Below are 15,885 nucleotides of genomic sequence, written 5' to 3'. Positions count from 1 at the left end.
CTCGGTTATGATCACGACCGGATGGCGGCGGCCTTGCGTTCTTACTCTGCGGATTGGCAACCGCAGCCTAAGAGATCCGATTAGAGGGCATTGGCGGCGTTTTTGTGTGCCCACACCAAGGGCAAGGAGGCTCTCCCTACCCTAACTGGGCACCTGAGGCTGGGACCTGTGCTGAGGCCCAGCCAAGCTATGTGGAGCCTGGCTACACAGGGAATTCCGCCTGGAAGCTTCCTCGAGTCTCCTGGGCCTGCAGGTCCCAGCTCAGGCTTTAGCGGCGGTAAGGGAACCCTGGTAGGGCAAAGATTGGTTGCCTGTTTGCCAGTAGCTTCTGTCAGGTTCAGAGTCTGTTAGATATGGCATCCTTGTGCAGAAAGGTGCTGGAGGCAGGGACCCTTCCAGCTCTAGTCTGTTTCAAATAATAGCAGAAAGAAATCCTAAATTCCAGAACCATTGTAATACAAACTTGAGCCCTTGTTCCCAGTTGTAGTCCACCATTGGAAGCCAGTTGAATCCTTACGGAACTGAAAACAACTTTCGTCCCTCCCTGGCTCCCAAACACACACACACACACACACACACACACACACACACACACACCATCAGACTCATGCCCACCAAGCTTTGATTCCCCACCCTGCTCCAGCTGCAGGAGCTGTTTCCATTGCTCTGCCTGCGGTCCTGTTATCTGAAAGGCCGGCACACTGCTTTCCCCTCAACTCCTCTGTGCTATTTTCTGGTCCAGAGTATTGGATTTGTTTTGGAGGCCAAGGTTTTAGAACTCTCAGGCGAAAAGAGATGGTTTGTAATTATACCCATTTATTATTTTTTTATACACACGCAGTCCCTTTCATTTCCAAAATAAAAGCTGACTCAAAAGCCTGAATATTTTCTCCCCAAATCTCTGGGCTGAAAGGGGATAACGTTAGGGTTTTTTTGTTTTTTTGTTTTTGTAATTATTCTCACCGTCTAGGCACAAGTAAGTACTGATGAACATTCAGCGCCTGCTGATTATGTAGTAACTGTCCTATTCTGGGGGCTAAAGCCATTTAAAGGAAGAGCCTTTTTGTTTTAAAAAATATACTAGTAATAATTTGTGTCTTCTCTGGGCACAAAAAGCCGAAAAAACAACAAGGCGAGTCCAGCCTTTTCGCAGACAATTACAATTAGGAGCGAGGTTTCCTCTAGGGTTAATATTTCTTAATGAAAATCTTCATGAAAATCTCAGAGGCATCGCGAACCGCCCGATATTTGGGACACACCGGGCCGCGGTGGGGGTGGGGATAACGCGGAGGAATTTACAGGGAAAGGAAAATATTAGAGGGGAGGAGGCTGAGGCGACCAGGACCAGCCACGTCGTCGGAGTTCACTGTGTCGGCCACTTCCCTCTTCCGGCGCGGGCGGATAAAGGGGCACCCAGTTGGTCTCCGCCTGGCGTCTCAGCCTCGCCCCGAGGCAGAGCCTGGCATTTGAGGGTCCCGTTAGGGACAGGGATGTACAGGGTTTGGGGGAGGATTACTGGAACTGTTGGGGAGAATGAAGGCAGAAAAGGGGATGGAAGCGCCCTCGCCGCCTGCCCTCGCCGCCAGGGAAGTGGGTTAATGAGAAACACACTCTTGCAGGCACAGTGTTCACACGTGAATTTAATTACCCCGTTTTTAGGAGTCGCTGCTTTCCGTTCGGATTTGGGGGTGGGTATTTTCTTCCAACTAACAGAGGCAGAGGCCTTTTAATTTACCCCTTAAAGACTCTAAGGGGTGAGAAATACCTTCCTCAATTTGGCCAAGCTAAAGGATGGGATTAAAGTCAATGCCCCGTGCCCCTCCCCGTTTTAATTTCTAGCCCTGGACTTGAGCTGCCGTGGCCTGCCTAGCTTTGGGCCTTGTGACTCTGCAGAGTCGTCTGGCCTGGTGGAAACCGAGGGGGGAACACGGACAGTGGCCAGGAAGGAAGGAAGGAAGGAAGGAAGGAAGGAAGGAAGGAAGGAGCGAACCCTGAAGAATTCATACTGGGCCCCGAGGCCAGCCGCTCTGGTGCGGGCCTCCCAGCTACTGGAGCCGCGCGGTCTCATTGGAGGCACTACCTTCTCCAAAGCCGATCTCTCCTTCCACTGAGGCTGCCTCGTGTTTTTTTCGCAGCTGGGTTTGGGGAGTGCGACAAAGCCTGAAGAACTCAGCGTGAGGGCCTTCGAGGTCGGGGCACAGTGTTGGGTCGCCTGCTGCCTCTGCCTGGGGATCCTGATTCCCGGCTGACAACAAGCAGAGAGCGGGGGCGCGGGGAACCAGGCCCTCCAACCGTTGGGCTCGGGGACAGCTGGCCGCTCCTCGGTGGGGCGCTCGCTGGAGGCGCAGCGGCAAATTTGGGAGCTGCCCGAGCGCCCTGAGATCCAATCGGGCAGATTTCAGGGCCCCACAATAGGCGGTGCCCCACTCAGAGGCCTGTCCCTGCCCAGCGCGCTCGGGCAGGGGCGGCGGTGGCTCGATTGGGACGGATACTGCGTTGAATTTGACTTTTCGCGGCCGGCCCGGGGTAAACTCGCATCTCCGGGGACTGCAGGAATTATTTACAGGGAGCTCGCCAACCAAACACAACAGTCTAATTTAACCTTTCCAAGTCCTCGTAAATTTTTACAGCTGGGAGCCACGGCGAAGCAAACGAATCTGTTGGTCGTTCCCAACTTCCCACCAGCCTGTGTGGCTTCTGAAACAATAACTCCTTATGAAATATCATAAATATAGATCTAAATACAGTAGAGCGAGAATGCGATTTAGCTGCTTTTTTATGGCTTCAATTATTGTCTAATTTTATGTGAGGGGCTCCACTGGCCGCACTCGCACGCGGGACCCGCGCCTTGCTGATGGCGTGATTAATTGTGATATAAAATAGTCCGCTTAAGAAGTGTGTGTCTGGTGGTGGCGGTGGGAGGGGAGGAGAGTACAGAGGCAAGGCCAGATTTGATCTTTTAATCTTCGTTGGCCACAATTAAAACAAACCCGATCGTGGAGCGCCGCGATCCCTTTGCATAAAAACATATGGCTTTTGCTATAAAAATTATGACTGCAAAACACCGGGCCATTAATAGCGTGCGGAGTGATTTACGCGTTATTGTTCTGCCGGGCGGGCACGTGACGCGCGCGGCCAATGGGGGCGCGGGCGCCGGCAACTTATTAGGTGACTGTACTTCCCCCCCCCTCCCCGGTGCCACCAAGTTGTTACATGAAATCTGCAGTTTCATAATTTCCGCGGGTCGGGCCGACCGGCCAGGCGCGGGGCACAGCGATGGCCACCACCGGGGCCCTGGGCAACTACTACGTGGACTCGTTCCTGCTGGGCGCCGACGCTGCGGACGAGCTGGGCGCTGGCCGCTACGCGCCCGGGGCCCTGGGTCAGCCTCCCCGGCAGGCCACCGCGCTGGCGGAGCACCCCGACTTCAGTCCGTGCAGCTTCCAGTCCAAGGCGGCGGTGTTCGGCGCCTCGTGGAACCCGGTGCACGCGGCGGGCGCCAACGCGGTGCCCGCCGCAGTGTATCACCACCACCACCACCACCCCTACGTGCACCCCCAGGCGCCCGTGGCGGCGGCGGCGCCGGACGGCAGGTACATGCGCTCCTGGCTGGAGCCCACGCCCGGCGCGCTCTCCTTCGCGGGCTTGCCCTCCAGCCGGCCTTACGGCATTAAACCTGAACCACTGTCCGCCAGAAGGGGTGACTGTCCCACGCTTGACACTCACACTTTGTCCCTGACTGACTATGCTTGTGGTTCTCCTCCAGTTGATAGAGAAAAACAGCCCAGTGAAGGCGCCTTCTCCGAAAACAATGCTGAGAATGAGAGCGGCGGAGACAAGCCCCCCATCGATCCCAGTAAGTGTCTCCTCCCTTCAGGCCGGCCGCCGCCTCCACGCCGGCCACCAGGATCTGCCAGCCCTTCAGCTTTCTCTTGAGCCTGCCTTCGCCTGCGCTGGGAGCCTCTTGAGCAGGGGCCGCGAACCAGAATTTGCTGTTTAGGATGCCTCGGATGGGGCCCCAAGTCCAGGGAGCAATGACAAGCTGGTCGCCGGGTTTCGGGGGGAGGGGAGGCGGCTGCCGCCGAGAGAGAGAGAGAGAGAGAGAGAGAGAGAGAGAGAGAGAGAGAGAGAGAGAGGGGCGGGCGCTGCTGGCCGAGCCAAGACCAGCAGCCCCTCTTCCTGGCTGCCCGGTACCAGGACAGCAATACTTTGGGCCGTTCTTCGAAAGCAGCTCGGCAGAGAGACTCTTTTGTGCGGCTAGATGTCCTGGAGCGGCGGCAGCAACTGCAGCCTAGACGCTGGAGAAGACGGGGCCGATTCCTTCCACTTCTTGCCTTCAGCCAGTGGCGGCGTAAATCCTGCCCAAGATGAGGCTGTAGGAGACCGGGCCACGAGGGTCCCCGTGCAAGATTATTCAAATAAAGTGGAGAAGTGATCAACGCCCTCGGGGCGCCTAGGGGCGCCAGGCCGGCTGCCCAGCTCTCACGGCCTTCCAGAGAGGTCAAAGGAGTGGGAAAAGTAGAAGGAAAGGTGGGGAAGGCGAGAGAGAGCGCGCGCGCGCGCGTGTGTTAGTGAGAGGGAGAAGAGAATATTAATGCTGCACGAACACAGGGCAGGGTGGTTTCGCCCTGCCTGGCAAGAGGAAGATCTATTTCCAAATTTCACTCTTTGCCCTAAGTGCAGAGGGTGGGAAGGAGAGGAAAAGGACAGGAGGACAGAGGAAGAGAAAAGAGGGCCTCTGAAGGGAGGGGGAAGCTGAGGTTTTACTGCGTGCAATTGTAAGTGACCGTTCCTCTGTCTGTCTGCCACCGTTCCATTGTGTCGGAGGTCCGGCAGCCTTCCCTAACCAATTCAGCAGCGCCCTGCACTTTGGCGGGAGACCCTAGGAGGTTCCCTGGCCCCCAGCGGAGGGGGGTGGGTAGTGCTTCTCCTCCTCCTAAATCCCGTCTGTCTCCCTCGCAGGCAACCCGGCTGCCAACTGGCTCCACGCGCGCTCCACGCGCAAGAAGCGCTGTCCCTACACGAAACACCAAACGCTGGAACTGGAGAAAGAGTTTCTGTTCAACATGTACCTCACCAGGGACCGCAGGTACGAGGTGGCCCGACTGCTCAACCTCACCGAGAGGCAGGTCAAGATCTGGTTCCAGAACCGCAGGATGAAAATGAAGAAAATCAACAAGGACCGAGCAAAAGACGAGTGATTCGACTGGAGTTCATTTAGAAAAGAGAGCGCGAGCTAGAGAGAAAGAGAAAGGACTGCCCGTCGTCCCCTTCTCCCACCCCCATTCCACCCCAGCCTCCACCACCCCGCACAAAGCGGCTCTAAACTCCAGGCCTCATCTCCCCCTGGCAGACCCGGCTCAGGCTGGTTCCTCAGCCTGCCGCTTTCAAGGAGGAGGTATTGTAAGCTTTCCATTTTCTATAAGAGGAAAAAAAGGTGTGTGTGGGCGGGGAGAGCATTAGTGCTGATGGCTGTGTGTGCTAGCTTGTATATATATTTTTAAAAATCTACCTGTTCCTGACTTCAAACAAACAAACAAAAAAAAAAAACTACCTTTTTGTAATGCACAACTGTTGATGGCGAGCTGTATAGTTTTTAGTCTGTGTAGTTAATTTAATTTGCTCTTTGTGCGGCAGAGTGATCTGCCCAGATACTTGAACACTGTGTTTTATTGTGGTAATTATGTTTTGTGACTCAAACTTCTGTGCTGGGTGATGCACCCGTTGTGATTGTGAAAGCTAGAAAATTCAATTTCAACTCAGGTTGTTGATGAGGGAGAAAAACAGTTGCATAGAGTATAGCTCTCGGTAGTGAAATATGTCTTCTGTATAACTAGGCTGTTAACCTTTGATTGTAAGCTAGCTGTAAGGATTTCCCAGTGAAGTAAAATTTTAAAAGAAAGAAAGTGTTCTCCAGGATGCACAGATTCATGGGTTTTCTCCTCTTTTGAAATGCGGGCATTTTAGTCTCTACATACTCTATAAACCTGTCTTATCCATTGTATATATAATCCACATATTAAAGAAAAATTAATCAGACAAGCTTGCATATGGTTCTTGCACCGGATGAACATGGAAGAAATTCGGAGCTATACATATGTGCAGAAGGTTACTACCTATGGTTTACATTTAATTTTAGTCGGGGGGAAAATGAATGCTTATTGTAATGGAGTTAATTTTATTGATAATAAATTATACACTATGAAACCGCCATTGGGCTACTGTAGATTTGTATCCTTGATGAATCTGGGGTCTCCATCGGGCTCAACATACACTGTATATTTTGCAATAGTTACCTCAAGGCCTACTGACCAAATTGTTGTGTTGAGATATTTAACTTTTTGCCAAATAAAATATATTGATTCTTTTCTATTTATTGCGGGTCAGCTCGTTGCACCTTCTTCTCTGGGACAGGGGAGCGTGGGGGAGAGTCTCTGGGTGGGGGCCGGGCCGGACTGGGGTGGAGGAGGACAGAACCCCGGTTTTACCTCTGGCCGGCTTTTAGAGCGGGAACCTGCTGGGCTTCGCTCCCACTGGGGCCAGCTGCCTGGCGGCACAAGCAACCGAGGAAGGCTAGGAAACAAGGGGAGGCGAGGCCCGGCTCCTGGTTTTGACCTGTCCCTTTTGCCGGGAGGCCCAGAGGCCTCTGAGGGGCCGGGCTGCAATCCCAGTATCTTTGTCCAGTAGCAGTGAAAGGCCACTCTTTGCTCCGGGCGCCCCGAGAAATTTCCGCAGCCGTGGTCCACTGAGACTCGCGGAGCCTTCCCCTGGCATTGTGGGGGGGAGGGGTGGGGGAGGGCAAGGAACAGGAGGGCAGGACAGAGAGCTGAAGGGCCTGCCTCCTGAGGAGTCTCCGAGGAGAAACAGGAGCCCGACTGCCCCGACGCGGCCGCCAGGACAGACATTTGGGGGCTCTCAGGGGACCCAAGCCTTGCGCCCCCGCACCTCCGCGTCCTGTCAAGCTGGCCCAGGGGATTCTGGGACCTGCCCTACGCTCCCCTCCCAAGCACAAGTCCTGACAGAGGCAGGGCCTAGGCAGCCGACGAGCCTGAAGCGCCATAAAAGAAAATGAGGGCTGTTACCGTTTATGGGGTGTAAAAGGCTGCGGGGGGAATGGCTCCAACTTCGGAGGCCCAAGCGCCTTATAGATGTGGCCAGAGGGTTCAGCCTAGTCTCCCCGCATTCTTTTCTCGCTCTCCCCGCCCTCCCCCCACCACCCCGAGACTTCTGGAAAGTTATCTGTGTCCTGATGCGTAAAGGGGGAACCAGGGCGCCGGAGGATGGGGCTTCCCCTCGCGCCCCCACCCCCACCCCGCCGCCAGGTTGGGACGCCCTCTGTTGTTGCAGACAGAAGGAACTTCAAAGAATGGGCAGTTAAGGGTGTGCCATAAAGGCCGGGTCTGCGAACTGTCTGGAATTCGGCCCTTAATGAGTTTACAACTGTCCAGCCCCAATTAAGATTTTCCACCAAAGCCCTTTCATTTGTTTGCTGTCTGCAGCCGATAAAGCGGCTGCGGAAACAGCTCTTTTATGGGCACTGCCCTCTCGGCAGCGTAGATTCCGGGCTCCATGCACACTCCCCAGGGACAGGGCCCTCGCCCAGCTTTGGGATAGGGTGCCCGGCCCGCGGCGCCAGCGGACGAAGTTCAGGCCGCGCTGCTGGGGCTGCAGTGCCCAGATTCGGCCAGCAGATGGCAGTATGGCTCCACACAAGAGGAGCCCGCGCCGCCATCTCCCGCCGCCGCAACCCTGGGAAGTTCCTAAGATGTCGACTTGACGCTAGCCTTTCTCGAATGGGAGCCCCAGATTTGAATGAACTGCGGTCGTATATTTTCTGTGCTGCTCACGCCGGGCCGGAAACCTCGCTGGGAAACAAGCAAGCGGTGGGGCTCGCCGGACCTGCACCGTTCCCTCCCCTGTTTCTTTCCCGGATTCCGGAGGCCTGTCGCTGCGTGGCTGCAGCCGTCCCGCGGCTGCGGGGCTATGGCTCCAGGCGCGGGGGTGGTTCTAGGGTCATCGTCCCCAGCCCAGGACAAGCCTCGGGGCAGCGCAACGCTCGGAAAGCCCGGTTGACCAGCGGACAGACGCAAGGACTAAGGTCTACAGACCCGGGACTCGGTGACCCCCCCCAGAGGGTGTGCACAGGGCGCATACCTTGGCCAAGGGCCCGGCGGCGGCCGGGGAGGCTCCCTAACGCTGCGCCCCGTTACAAAGCCCTGTGAGCCAGCACCCGCAGGAGAGCCAGGACCCCAGGACCCGGGCTGCATAAGTGACAATAAAATTTGGCGGCTGAATATGGGGAGGGGGGGGAGGCATTCTGGTGACTTTCCAGTGTGGGTTTAGCGGTTAAGTTGCGCGGGATGGGGAATCCCTGGGAGCAGGCACACCGGGAACTGTTTTGATTGTTCTAAAATAAATGCAATATTTAAAATAATTATAACAACATATCCTAGCTCCAGAATGGGAGCTCACGTCGTGAAAGCTGCCCTTGGTTTCTCTCGCCACCGGATTTTTTTTTTTTTTTTTTTTTTTTTTTTGGCAGTGGAGCTGCTTAGGCTACTCCGGTTTCCCCTGCTCAGGAGGCGAGGAGGAGGGAGGGGACCCCAATCTAGGCCCAGCCTATCCCGGACCCTGGGCGGGGAACACGCCCCGGAACCTTCCAGGAGGCGGCCACGAGTTGCGGGTGCGAGGATCAGCCCCTGGTGCAGAATGCTTTCAGAGGGAACACGCAAAGCAAACAGAGAACAAACACTTCGAAGCACCCCGGAGCCCTGTGAACACGCCACGCGGTGTATTTATTTGGGTTGTAATAGTCTCTGCCAAGCCCACAAAATCTTTACAACCTGCATCTCCGCGCGGTACACGCTGTAAAACTGGCGACTGGATTTTGGCTGACAGATCTCCTGAGCGTTTCTCTCTCCTTCTCTCTCTTCCTCCCTTCCTCCCTCCCGGCCGTCCCTCTCCTCTCTTTTTCTCCATTTATATACACACGTTGGTATTGAAGACACACGCCCTCATTATCTTTCCTCCTATAATACGCAGTATTTCACAGCATCCGATTGTAAGAAGGGTTTTGTAGCTTCCCCGAGAGCCGCCCGGGGCCATGTAGCCAAGCTGCAGATACAAAGCTCGATTTATGTAACTACAAATAAATGGCGAAGGAGCAGATCGGTGGCCACCGCTTCTCTCCACCGAGTATGGAGGCCCCAGGTAGGTGCCGGCCGGCCGAGATCTCAGAGGCCTCCCGGACAGCCACGCGGGGCCTTTCTTGCCCTTGGCCGGCTGGTGGCTGGGAGGCGGCTCTCCCGCCCGGCTGCCTGGGAAGCGCTTCCCTGTTAGCCGCGCAAACAAAACCCCCCGCGTCAGCCCCAGCTCGTTTGCACTCGTCGGGGATGGATTTGTCCCCGCGCCGCGACCGGGGATTGCTCAGTGGATGAAGAACGGATGCGCAGCTCGCGCGAGGGGCGCGGGTGGAAACGTTCAGACACGCAAATCGCCAGTCACCAGACCTGAGACAGGCTCCCTTCGCAACCCCAGGGCTGGCCTTAACATTCTCAGCTGGATTTAAATATTGAGGACTATTTGGGAACAAGAAGCAAGGGAAATACATTCTGTCTGGTAGGGAGGAACCCAGCTCCATGAGAGCGGTGAGGGGGGAAAAATGCTTTTTTGTAAAGACAGCTCGGCTGATGAGAAACCCACCTACACGTGCCTGCTCCAGGCCGAGCGTCAACGAGTATTTCTGTGAATATTATCACATATAACCCAGTGCATTTGTGTCTTTTCAGCCAAATAAGTAGGAAACCAATGGCTGGAGAACACACGATTATAAGGGGCCCTTACTGAAAGCCTGACTTTGGCCTTTCCGTTTTAAAACCCTGCCCCAGAAGGCAGGAGGAGAGAGAGGAGCCCGGAAACGAAAGAAAAAATTCTGCACCCGCGGGACTCGGCCCAGTTGGCTGACTTGGGCCCAGAAAGGCCAAGGCCTTGCCGGCGGTATCTGGATTCTCCTTGGCCCCAGCCGAGGGGCAGCGCGTCCTGCCAGGACCGTTTGGACCTGCGCCGGACCTGCGCTGGGCAGGGATGAGCCTGTGGCGTGGGCTCTCAGCCCTCTTGCGTTCCTTCCCGCGCTCCCTGAAATCTCTCCCCACTCGGTCTGGGTCATCTCACTTCAGGGCAGGTTTTACTCTAAACGCCATCGCTGTCTGCCGCTCCAGCCGCCCGAGTCTAGACAGACGGCGGCGGCGGCGGCGGGGCCCGGTCTTTCTCTTTGCATCTTGCTCTGTGTCACCCGAGGAACAATTTATTGGTCTAAAGCTGTCTAATTCCGCCTCTTTGATCTCCTAGCTTTCTTGCTTGCTTCGTCTTCCTTTAACTTTCTTATGTTTTTATTTCCTGCCAGAAAGCGATGCTATTTGGAATATTTGATGTTTCTTCCCTTCCCATGTTACATCCTCCGTTCTCCAATCCAGACACGCTATCATCCTGATGCTTCAAAAAGGGCATCCCCGGATATTGCCCCCCCCCACAGCCCTTGTACCCCCAGGGGAAACCAGCAGGCGCCCACCTGCCCGGACAGCCCCTGCCTCCCCACCCACTCCCCTGGGCAGTCCATTAGGGCAGGAGCTGGGACTCCGTTGCATCCGGGTCTGGACCCTCTGGTTGCCTTTTGTGCTCCTGGGACCCCCTGAGAGGGTGCAGTGAAGGGGGGGTGGCCTGGACTCTCTGAAAGTGATGGGAAGTGCTTTGTACACAAGGAACCAAACTCTATAATTTAGAGGAGAATTTCCGGGGCAATTCCATTGTGAGGTCGGGTTTATGGTGTGCAATCGAGCTGAGCAGTAAAAGGCATACTGACCTGCCGGCTGGGCTTCCAGCGAGGCCTGAGCAGTTTATGAGGCGTTTAGGGGAAGGGTTTGCCCCACCACACTCCACCGAGCAGTGGGCAGCAGGGACTTCGGCTGGTCCAACCCTGAGCAGGGGTTGGAGGCTTGGAAAGGTAAGCTCCATGCGCGTTGGGGACCTGACGGGAGGGAGGGAGACTATTGTGTGCTCCGCTCTCTGTGAGCCAGTCTTGCAAATGTGAAGACACCAGAGTCTGGGTGGCCATTCGAGAGGGGTCCTCTTATTTGTTTTGGTGGTCTCCAAAAGAAATGGAAATCCAGAGTGGGCTGAAGTCCCCAGGCACCTGGACCCCCTCTCTCCTTTCCAAACTGGCTCTACATTATGTATTGCTTGTTCCCAGGCACTCAAGCCCTTGAGGAGCTGGCAGAGGCCCATGGGTGGCCCCTGTGACGTCTTCCAGAACAGTCCCAGCGCTAGGAGTACCTGGAAAGGTGTGGGGCCCAAGGTTCCTCCAACCTTGGGGAAAGAGACTTGGTTCCCCTTGAACCAGGGGGAACCAGAGGTTGCAGGGAGGACAAAAGAGTAACCAGCTGTTTCTTAAGCTGCCAGAGACCAGCCAGGTGCCCCGGAGCGAATGCACGTACCCTGCCAGGACAGCGGTGTCCAGAAGGAGGGAGGGGAACCCCATGTTAATAAATCTGTTGGCAAATGAGGCTCATCAATAGATAAATATTTCACTGCTTCCTTTAAGGCGGATAAACAGTGTGCTGCCGATTAAGGAAAGGAAGCTGGGAGACGTTGACTTTATTCGAACCACATGGTTCCAGCTTGCGGTGGCGTTCTCACTGCAGCTGGAAGCGACACTGCGCCGGCCCCATCTGGATCAGAGTCTAAGCCGGCCTATCGCCCAGTGGACCTGGGCGTGGGGGGCGGGTCGGGGGACGCGGGCAAAGAACCCATCTGCCCAGAGCTGAGACTTGCCCATGGGCTGCTGTATGGCGGGCGGGTGCGCACTGCGCAGAGACCCTCCCTAGGCTGGGTCAGTGGACAGGACGGGGGTAGGGAGGGCCCGAAGGCTTGGTCCAGAGTTCAGTGATAGGCAAAAAGGAGGCTGTGCTGGGCCGACCCCGCGCGGCCTCTGCAGACTAGGCGTCCAGGTTGTGGTGGACTGAGCGCTCGCACGGAGCCTCGGGGTCCCTTTCCCGCGGGACGCGCCAGGCGGGCCAGGCGCGGGCAGATTCGTTGACCACATATTTGAGCCTCTTCCCCTTCCATTCTAGGCTGCCGCTGGCCCCGCGGAGCGAGACCACCTGTGAGGGCTGCTGAGATTGGCGGAGGCGGTCATGTGGGCGGTCACGTGCTGCGGCGAGCTCGGTCCAAAAGAAAATGGGGTTTGGTGTAAATCTGGGGGTGTAATGTTATCATATATCACGCTACCTCGTAAAACCGACACTGAAAGCTGCCGGACAACAAATCACAGGTCAAAATTATGAGTTCTTCGTATTATGTGAACGCGCTTTTTAGCAAATATACGGCGGGGGCTTCTCTGTTCCAAAATGCCGAGCCGACTTCTTGCTCCTTTGCGCCCAACTCGCAGAGAAGCGGCTACGGGGCCGGCGCCGGCGCCTTCGCTTCGACCGTACCGGGCTTGTACAATGTCAACAGCCCCCTCTATCAGAGCCCCTTCGCGTCCGGCTACGGCCTGGGCGCCGACGCCTACGGCAACCTGCCCTGCGCCTCCTACGACCAAAACATCCCCGGGCTCTGCAGTGACCTCGCCAAAGGCGCTTGCGACAAGGCGGACGAAGGCGCGCTGCACGGCCCGGCCGAGGCCAATTTCCGCATCTACCCCTGGATGCGGTCTTCAGGTAGGCGCAGCAGCTAGGCGGGCCGGGTGGGTGGGCGGACGGACAGGCAGAAGGGAGCGCGGGGCTGGGGAGCGCGGAGAGCCGAGAGAGGCGACTGGGAGCCGGCGGCCCCGTGACTCCTGGCGGCGCTGCCTTTCTGGTTTTAATTAGAGTCGAGGCGCCATAGCGTGGAGAGCCCGTAGCATTGTATGTAAATGAGGCTCATAAAACTTTTTATGACCCAATTAATGGGTTCGATCCTCGTAAATTTATTTAACTCCATTTGCCTTGGAATTTTAACATTTTGCTCGCTATTCCCTCTTTCTCTCTCCCTTTCTCTCTCCCTTTCTTCTCTCCCTCCCTCCTCTTTTTCCTTTCAGCCTGGCTTTTCTTTCTCAAAAGCAGGAAGAGCCAAACCCTTCATCTGGGCCCCTCTAACGCCCCAGTGCCAGGGGCCATTTAAAGGCGGGGTGGGGAACCAGAGCGGAGACAGGGGGTCGGAGTGCCCTAGGAAGTTCCGGGGATGGGGGGCGCGGTCTTCTAGCGAGGAAAGGCGCCCCTGGAGAGCGGACCGCCCGATGGTCACCCACTTGCCTAGCAAGAGGCGGGGGGGAAGCGGTCCAGCTCTCCTTTGAATGGCAAAAGCGCAGTGTCTCCCACTTGCCCACACTCTATATTTACAATTTCCCTTTGTCAGGGGGAAGCAGGACATTGTGGAAGCCTAGCCGGCTGGAAAGGGCGGTTGTAAAGTTGGGATTCTGCGCCTTGCCTCCTCACAGAGCTGCCTGCGCGTCTGGCACCGCAGTTGGGGTCTTCCGCTAACACTCCCGCTCCTCCCCCAGCTCCGTTCCGGGGCGCGGGCGGAGGGGGACGCGCGCCCGGGCTAGCGCTGGGAGAAAGGTGCAGGCTCTGGGATAGCGGTCTGGCTAATGCACTGTCTTGTGTCTGTGTTGGCTAAATTGTCCGTGTGTCCGTGTGTCCACATGTCTGCTTCCAGGGCCCGACAGGAAGCGGGGCCGCCAGACCTACACGCGCTACCAGACGCTGGAGCTGGAGAAGGAGTTCCACTTCAACCGCTACCTGACGCGGCGCCGCCGCATCGAGATCGCCCATGCGCTCTGCCTCACCGAGCGCCAGATCAAGATCTGGTTCCAGAACCGCCGCATGAAGTGGAAGAAAGAGCATAAAGATGAGGGTCCGGCCGCCGCAGCCCCCGAGGGCTCAGTGCCCGCCGCCGCCGCCGCCGCCACCACCGCCGCCGCCACGGACAAGGCCGACGATGAGGACGAAGACGACGAAGAGGAAGACGACGAGGAAGAGGAATGAGGGGCGGAGTAGGGGCCCTGGCTGCACCAGACAGTCGGGAAAGCGTCTTTAGAGACTCACTGAATTTATTTACAAAAGTGGAAAAAATAAAAAGAAAACGTGAAAAACAAAAACAAAAACAAAAACAACAATCCCCAACCTGCACCCATCTACCCCATTACCTATCCCAGCTCCCACCTTTTCTGGACTAAGCAGCCGCCTAGACTGGGTCCCCTTGGGGATCCCTCTGCCCCAAGGACTCCCAGCAGACACTCTCCCTACCCCGGCCGCCCAGTTCTGCACTGGCACGGCTAAAATACTACCTAGCACAGGCCTCGGCCAGAGGCAACCCCAAACTACCTATGGGCCCAGTCCCCAGTAGGCCTCCACTCCCAGGAAGCCCAGACGCGTCCCAACACTGGCAGACACCCAGCACCTCCCCCATACCGACAAGGACCTGATTTTCTCAGTACTACCTACTCGCCCCAAACTACCTATTTTGTGCTCACTGGCTCGCCTGCTACCTAGTGCCGGCCCCTTCCCCGGGCCAGGCCCCTCTTGCTTCTGCCCAGCAGCCTTTGGGGTCCCTGAGGCTGCGCTGAGAAGACGCTGGGGTCCGGGGACCAGGGTATTGGCTTCTATTTAAATTGAAAAATAATATATTTATTCCAAAGCATTCTAAGTGCTGCAACCTAGAATCCCTCCATCTCTGGTCTGGGCACCCCAAGTTCAGGCCCTTTACTCCCACTTCTGGAGGGGAGCACTCCCAAGCTAGCTGCAGACCTCTGGGTTAGCTTTGCTTAGTAGGACTGCAGAGATGCTCCCAGCCTCCTGCACCTCCCCTGGCCCCATGTCCTACTGTCCAGCCATGTTGAATATGTACACCCTGACTTTTCCTACAATAGCAAATATTGTATATTTGAACAAGTTTTTTTTTTTTTTGTCATTTATATAGTCTTGGAGGTCATTTGTAAGGCAATGTCTTGACTTGGGAAGGATGTGTTAATGGGGTGACTTTGTAGCATGGTGTGTTGTCTTGAGCTAACTTTATAGCTGGTGGGGAGGGCTAATGCCCTTCTCAATGCCCTTCATCTCTTGTGTTGTCCTGCGTCCCCCCTTGTCCCTTTAGGCTTTAGCTTGGGGTTCCAGGAATGGGAAGGCATGCTTCCTGTCTTGCCCAGCTAACCGTGTTTTATGTAACAGAAAAATAAAGATGCTTGGTGACAAAGAAACATGGACTGCTTTATCTAGGGGGGCCTGGGAAAGAGAGGTGACCATGGCTGGAGAGCAAGCCCTGGGTATGTCTGCATGCCCAAAGGGGTCTTGGGGAAGCAAAAATGGAAGGATGAATAACATCCAGGTGTTGAGTGTCCATGGTTTGGTGTTTATGTGTGGCAGGTCCCTTTTTGTGTGGATTTGTATAGGTGCGTGTGTACCTCTTTTGTATGTGCATTTTTATGTATGTGTGTATTACTACAGGAATCCATAATTTTATGTATTTCTGTGTCCATAATTGAGTGTGTGTGTTTCTGTGTGCCTATAATTGTACATATGCATTTCTCTGGAGATTTTTGTCTTGGTTTTGTGTGTGTGCACAAACATCTCCCGGATCTCTAGAAAACGGAATCTTCGGTAGATACATTGTATTCTATGAATCTCTCTAAAAACCCATAAATTCCATGAGCAAATCCAAAATCCACCCTTTCCCCTACTGCTGTGGGGTGGGCTTGGGAAGGGGTATTACCCTGCCAATGATCCTGAATTTTCCATGAACCCAGCCCCATGCTAGGAGGTGGGATTCAGGCCCTTTGACGCAGCCCCCCTCCCACCCTGCATTCAGGCAAAGCAAGGGCGCCTGGGCACAGCACTGCAACTGAGGGGTAGAGGA

The 15,885-nt window shown here is 55.7% G+C and overlaps 2 protein-coding genes across 2 annotated transcripts; both read left to right on the top strand.

Annotated features, from left to right (window-relative positions):
* Positions 1 to 3,276: 3,276 nt before the first annotated feature.
* HOXA9 (homeobox A9) lies at positions 3,277 to 5,515 on the top strand. The gene is made up of 2 exons (XM_007099086.2): positions 3,277 to 3,856; positions 4,963 to 5,515. The coding sequence occupies exons 1-2, from the start codon at positions 3,277 to 3,279 to the stop codon at positions 5,199 to 5,201; spliced, it is 819 nt and encodes a 272-aa protein (XP_007099148.2). The 3' UTR covers positions 5,202 to 5,515.
* Positions 5,516 to 12,232: 6,717 nt separating this feature from the next.
* On the top strand, positions 12,233 to 15,214 carry HOXA7 (homeobox A7). Its single transcript, XM_042968766.1, has 2 exons — positions 12,233 to 12,713; positions 13,690 to 15,214. The coding sequence occupies exons 1-2, from the start codon at positions 12,335 to 12,337 to the stop codon at positions 14,016 to 14,018; spliced, it is 708 nt and encodes a 235-aa protein (XP_042824700.1). The 5' UTR covers positions 12,233 to 12,334; the 3' UTR covers positions 14,019 to 15,214.
* Positions 15,215 to 15,885: the final 671 nt, after the last annotated feature.

Source organism: Panthera tigris, chromosome A2 (assembly GCF_018350195.1).
Source record: "Panthera tigris isolate Pti1 chromosome A2, P.tigris_Pti1_mat1.1, whole genome shotgun sequence".
NCBI lineage: Eukaryota > Metazoa > Chordata > Mammalia > Carnivora > Felidae > Panthera > Panthera tigris.
The sequence above is the reverse complement of the archived record's forward strand: the minus strand, read 5'-3'. Positions and strand labels throughout refer to the sequence as shown.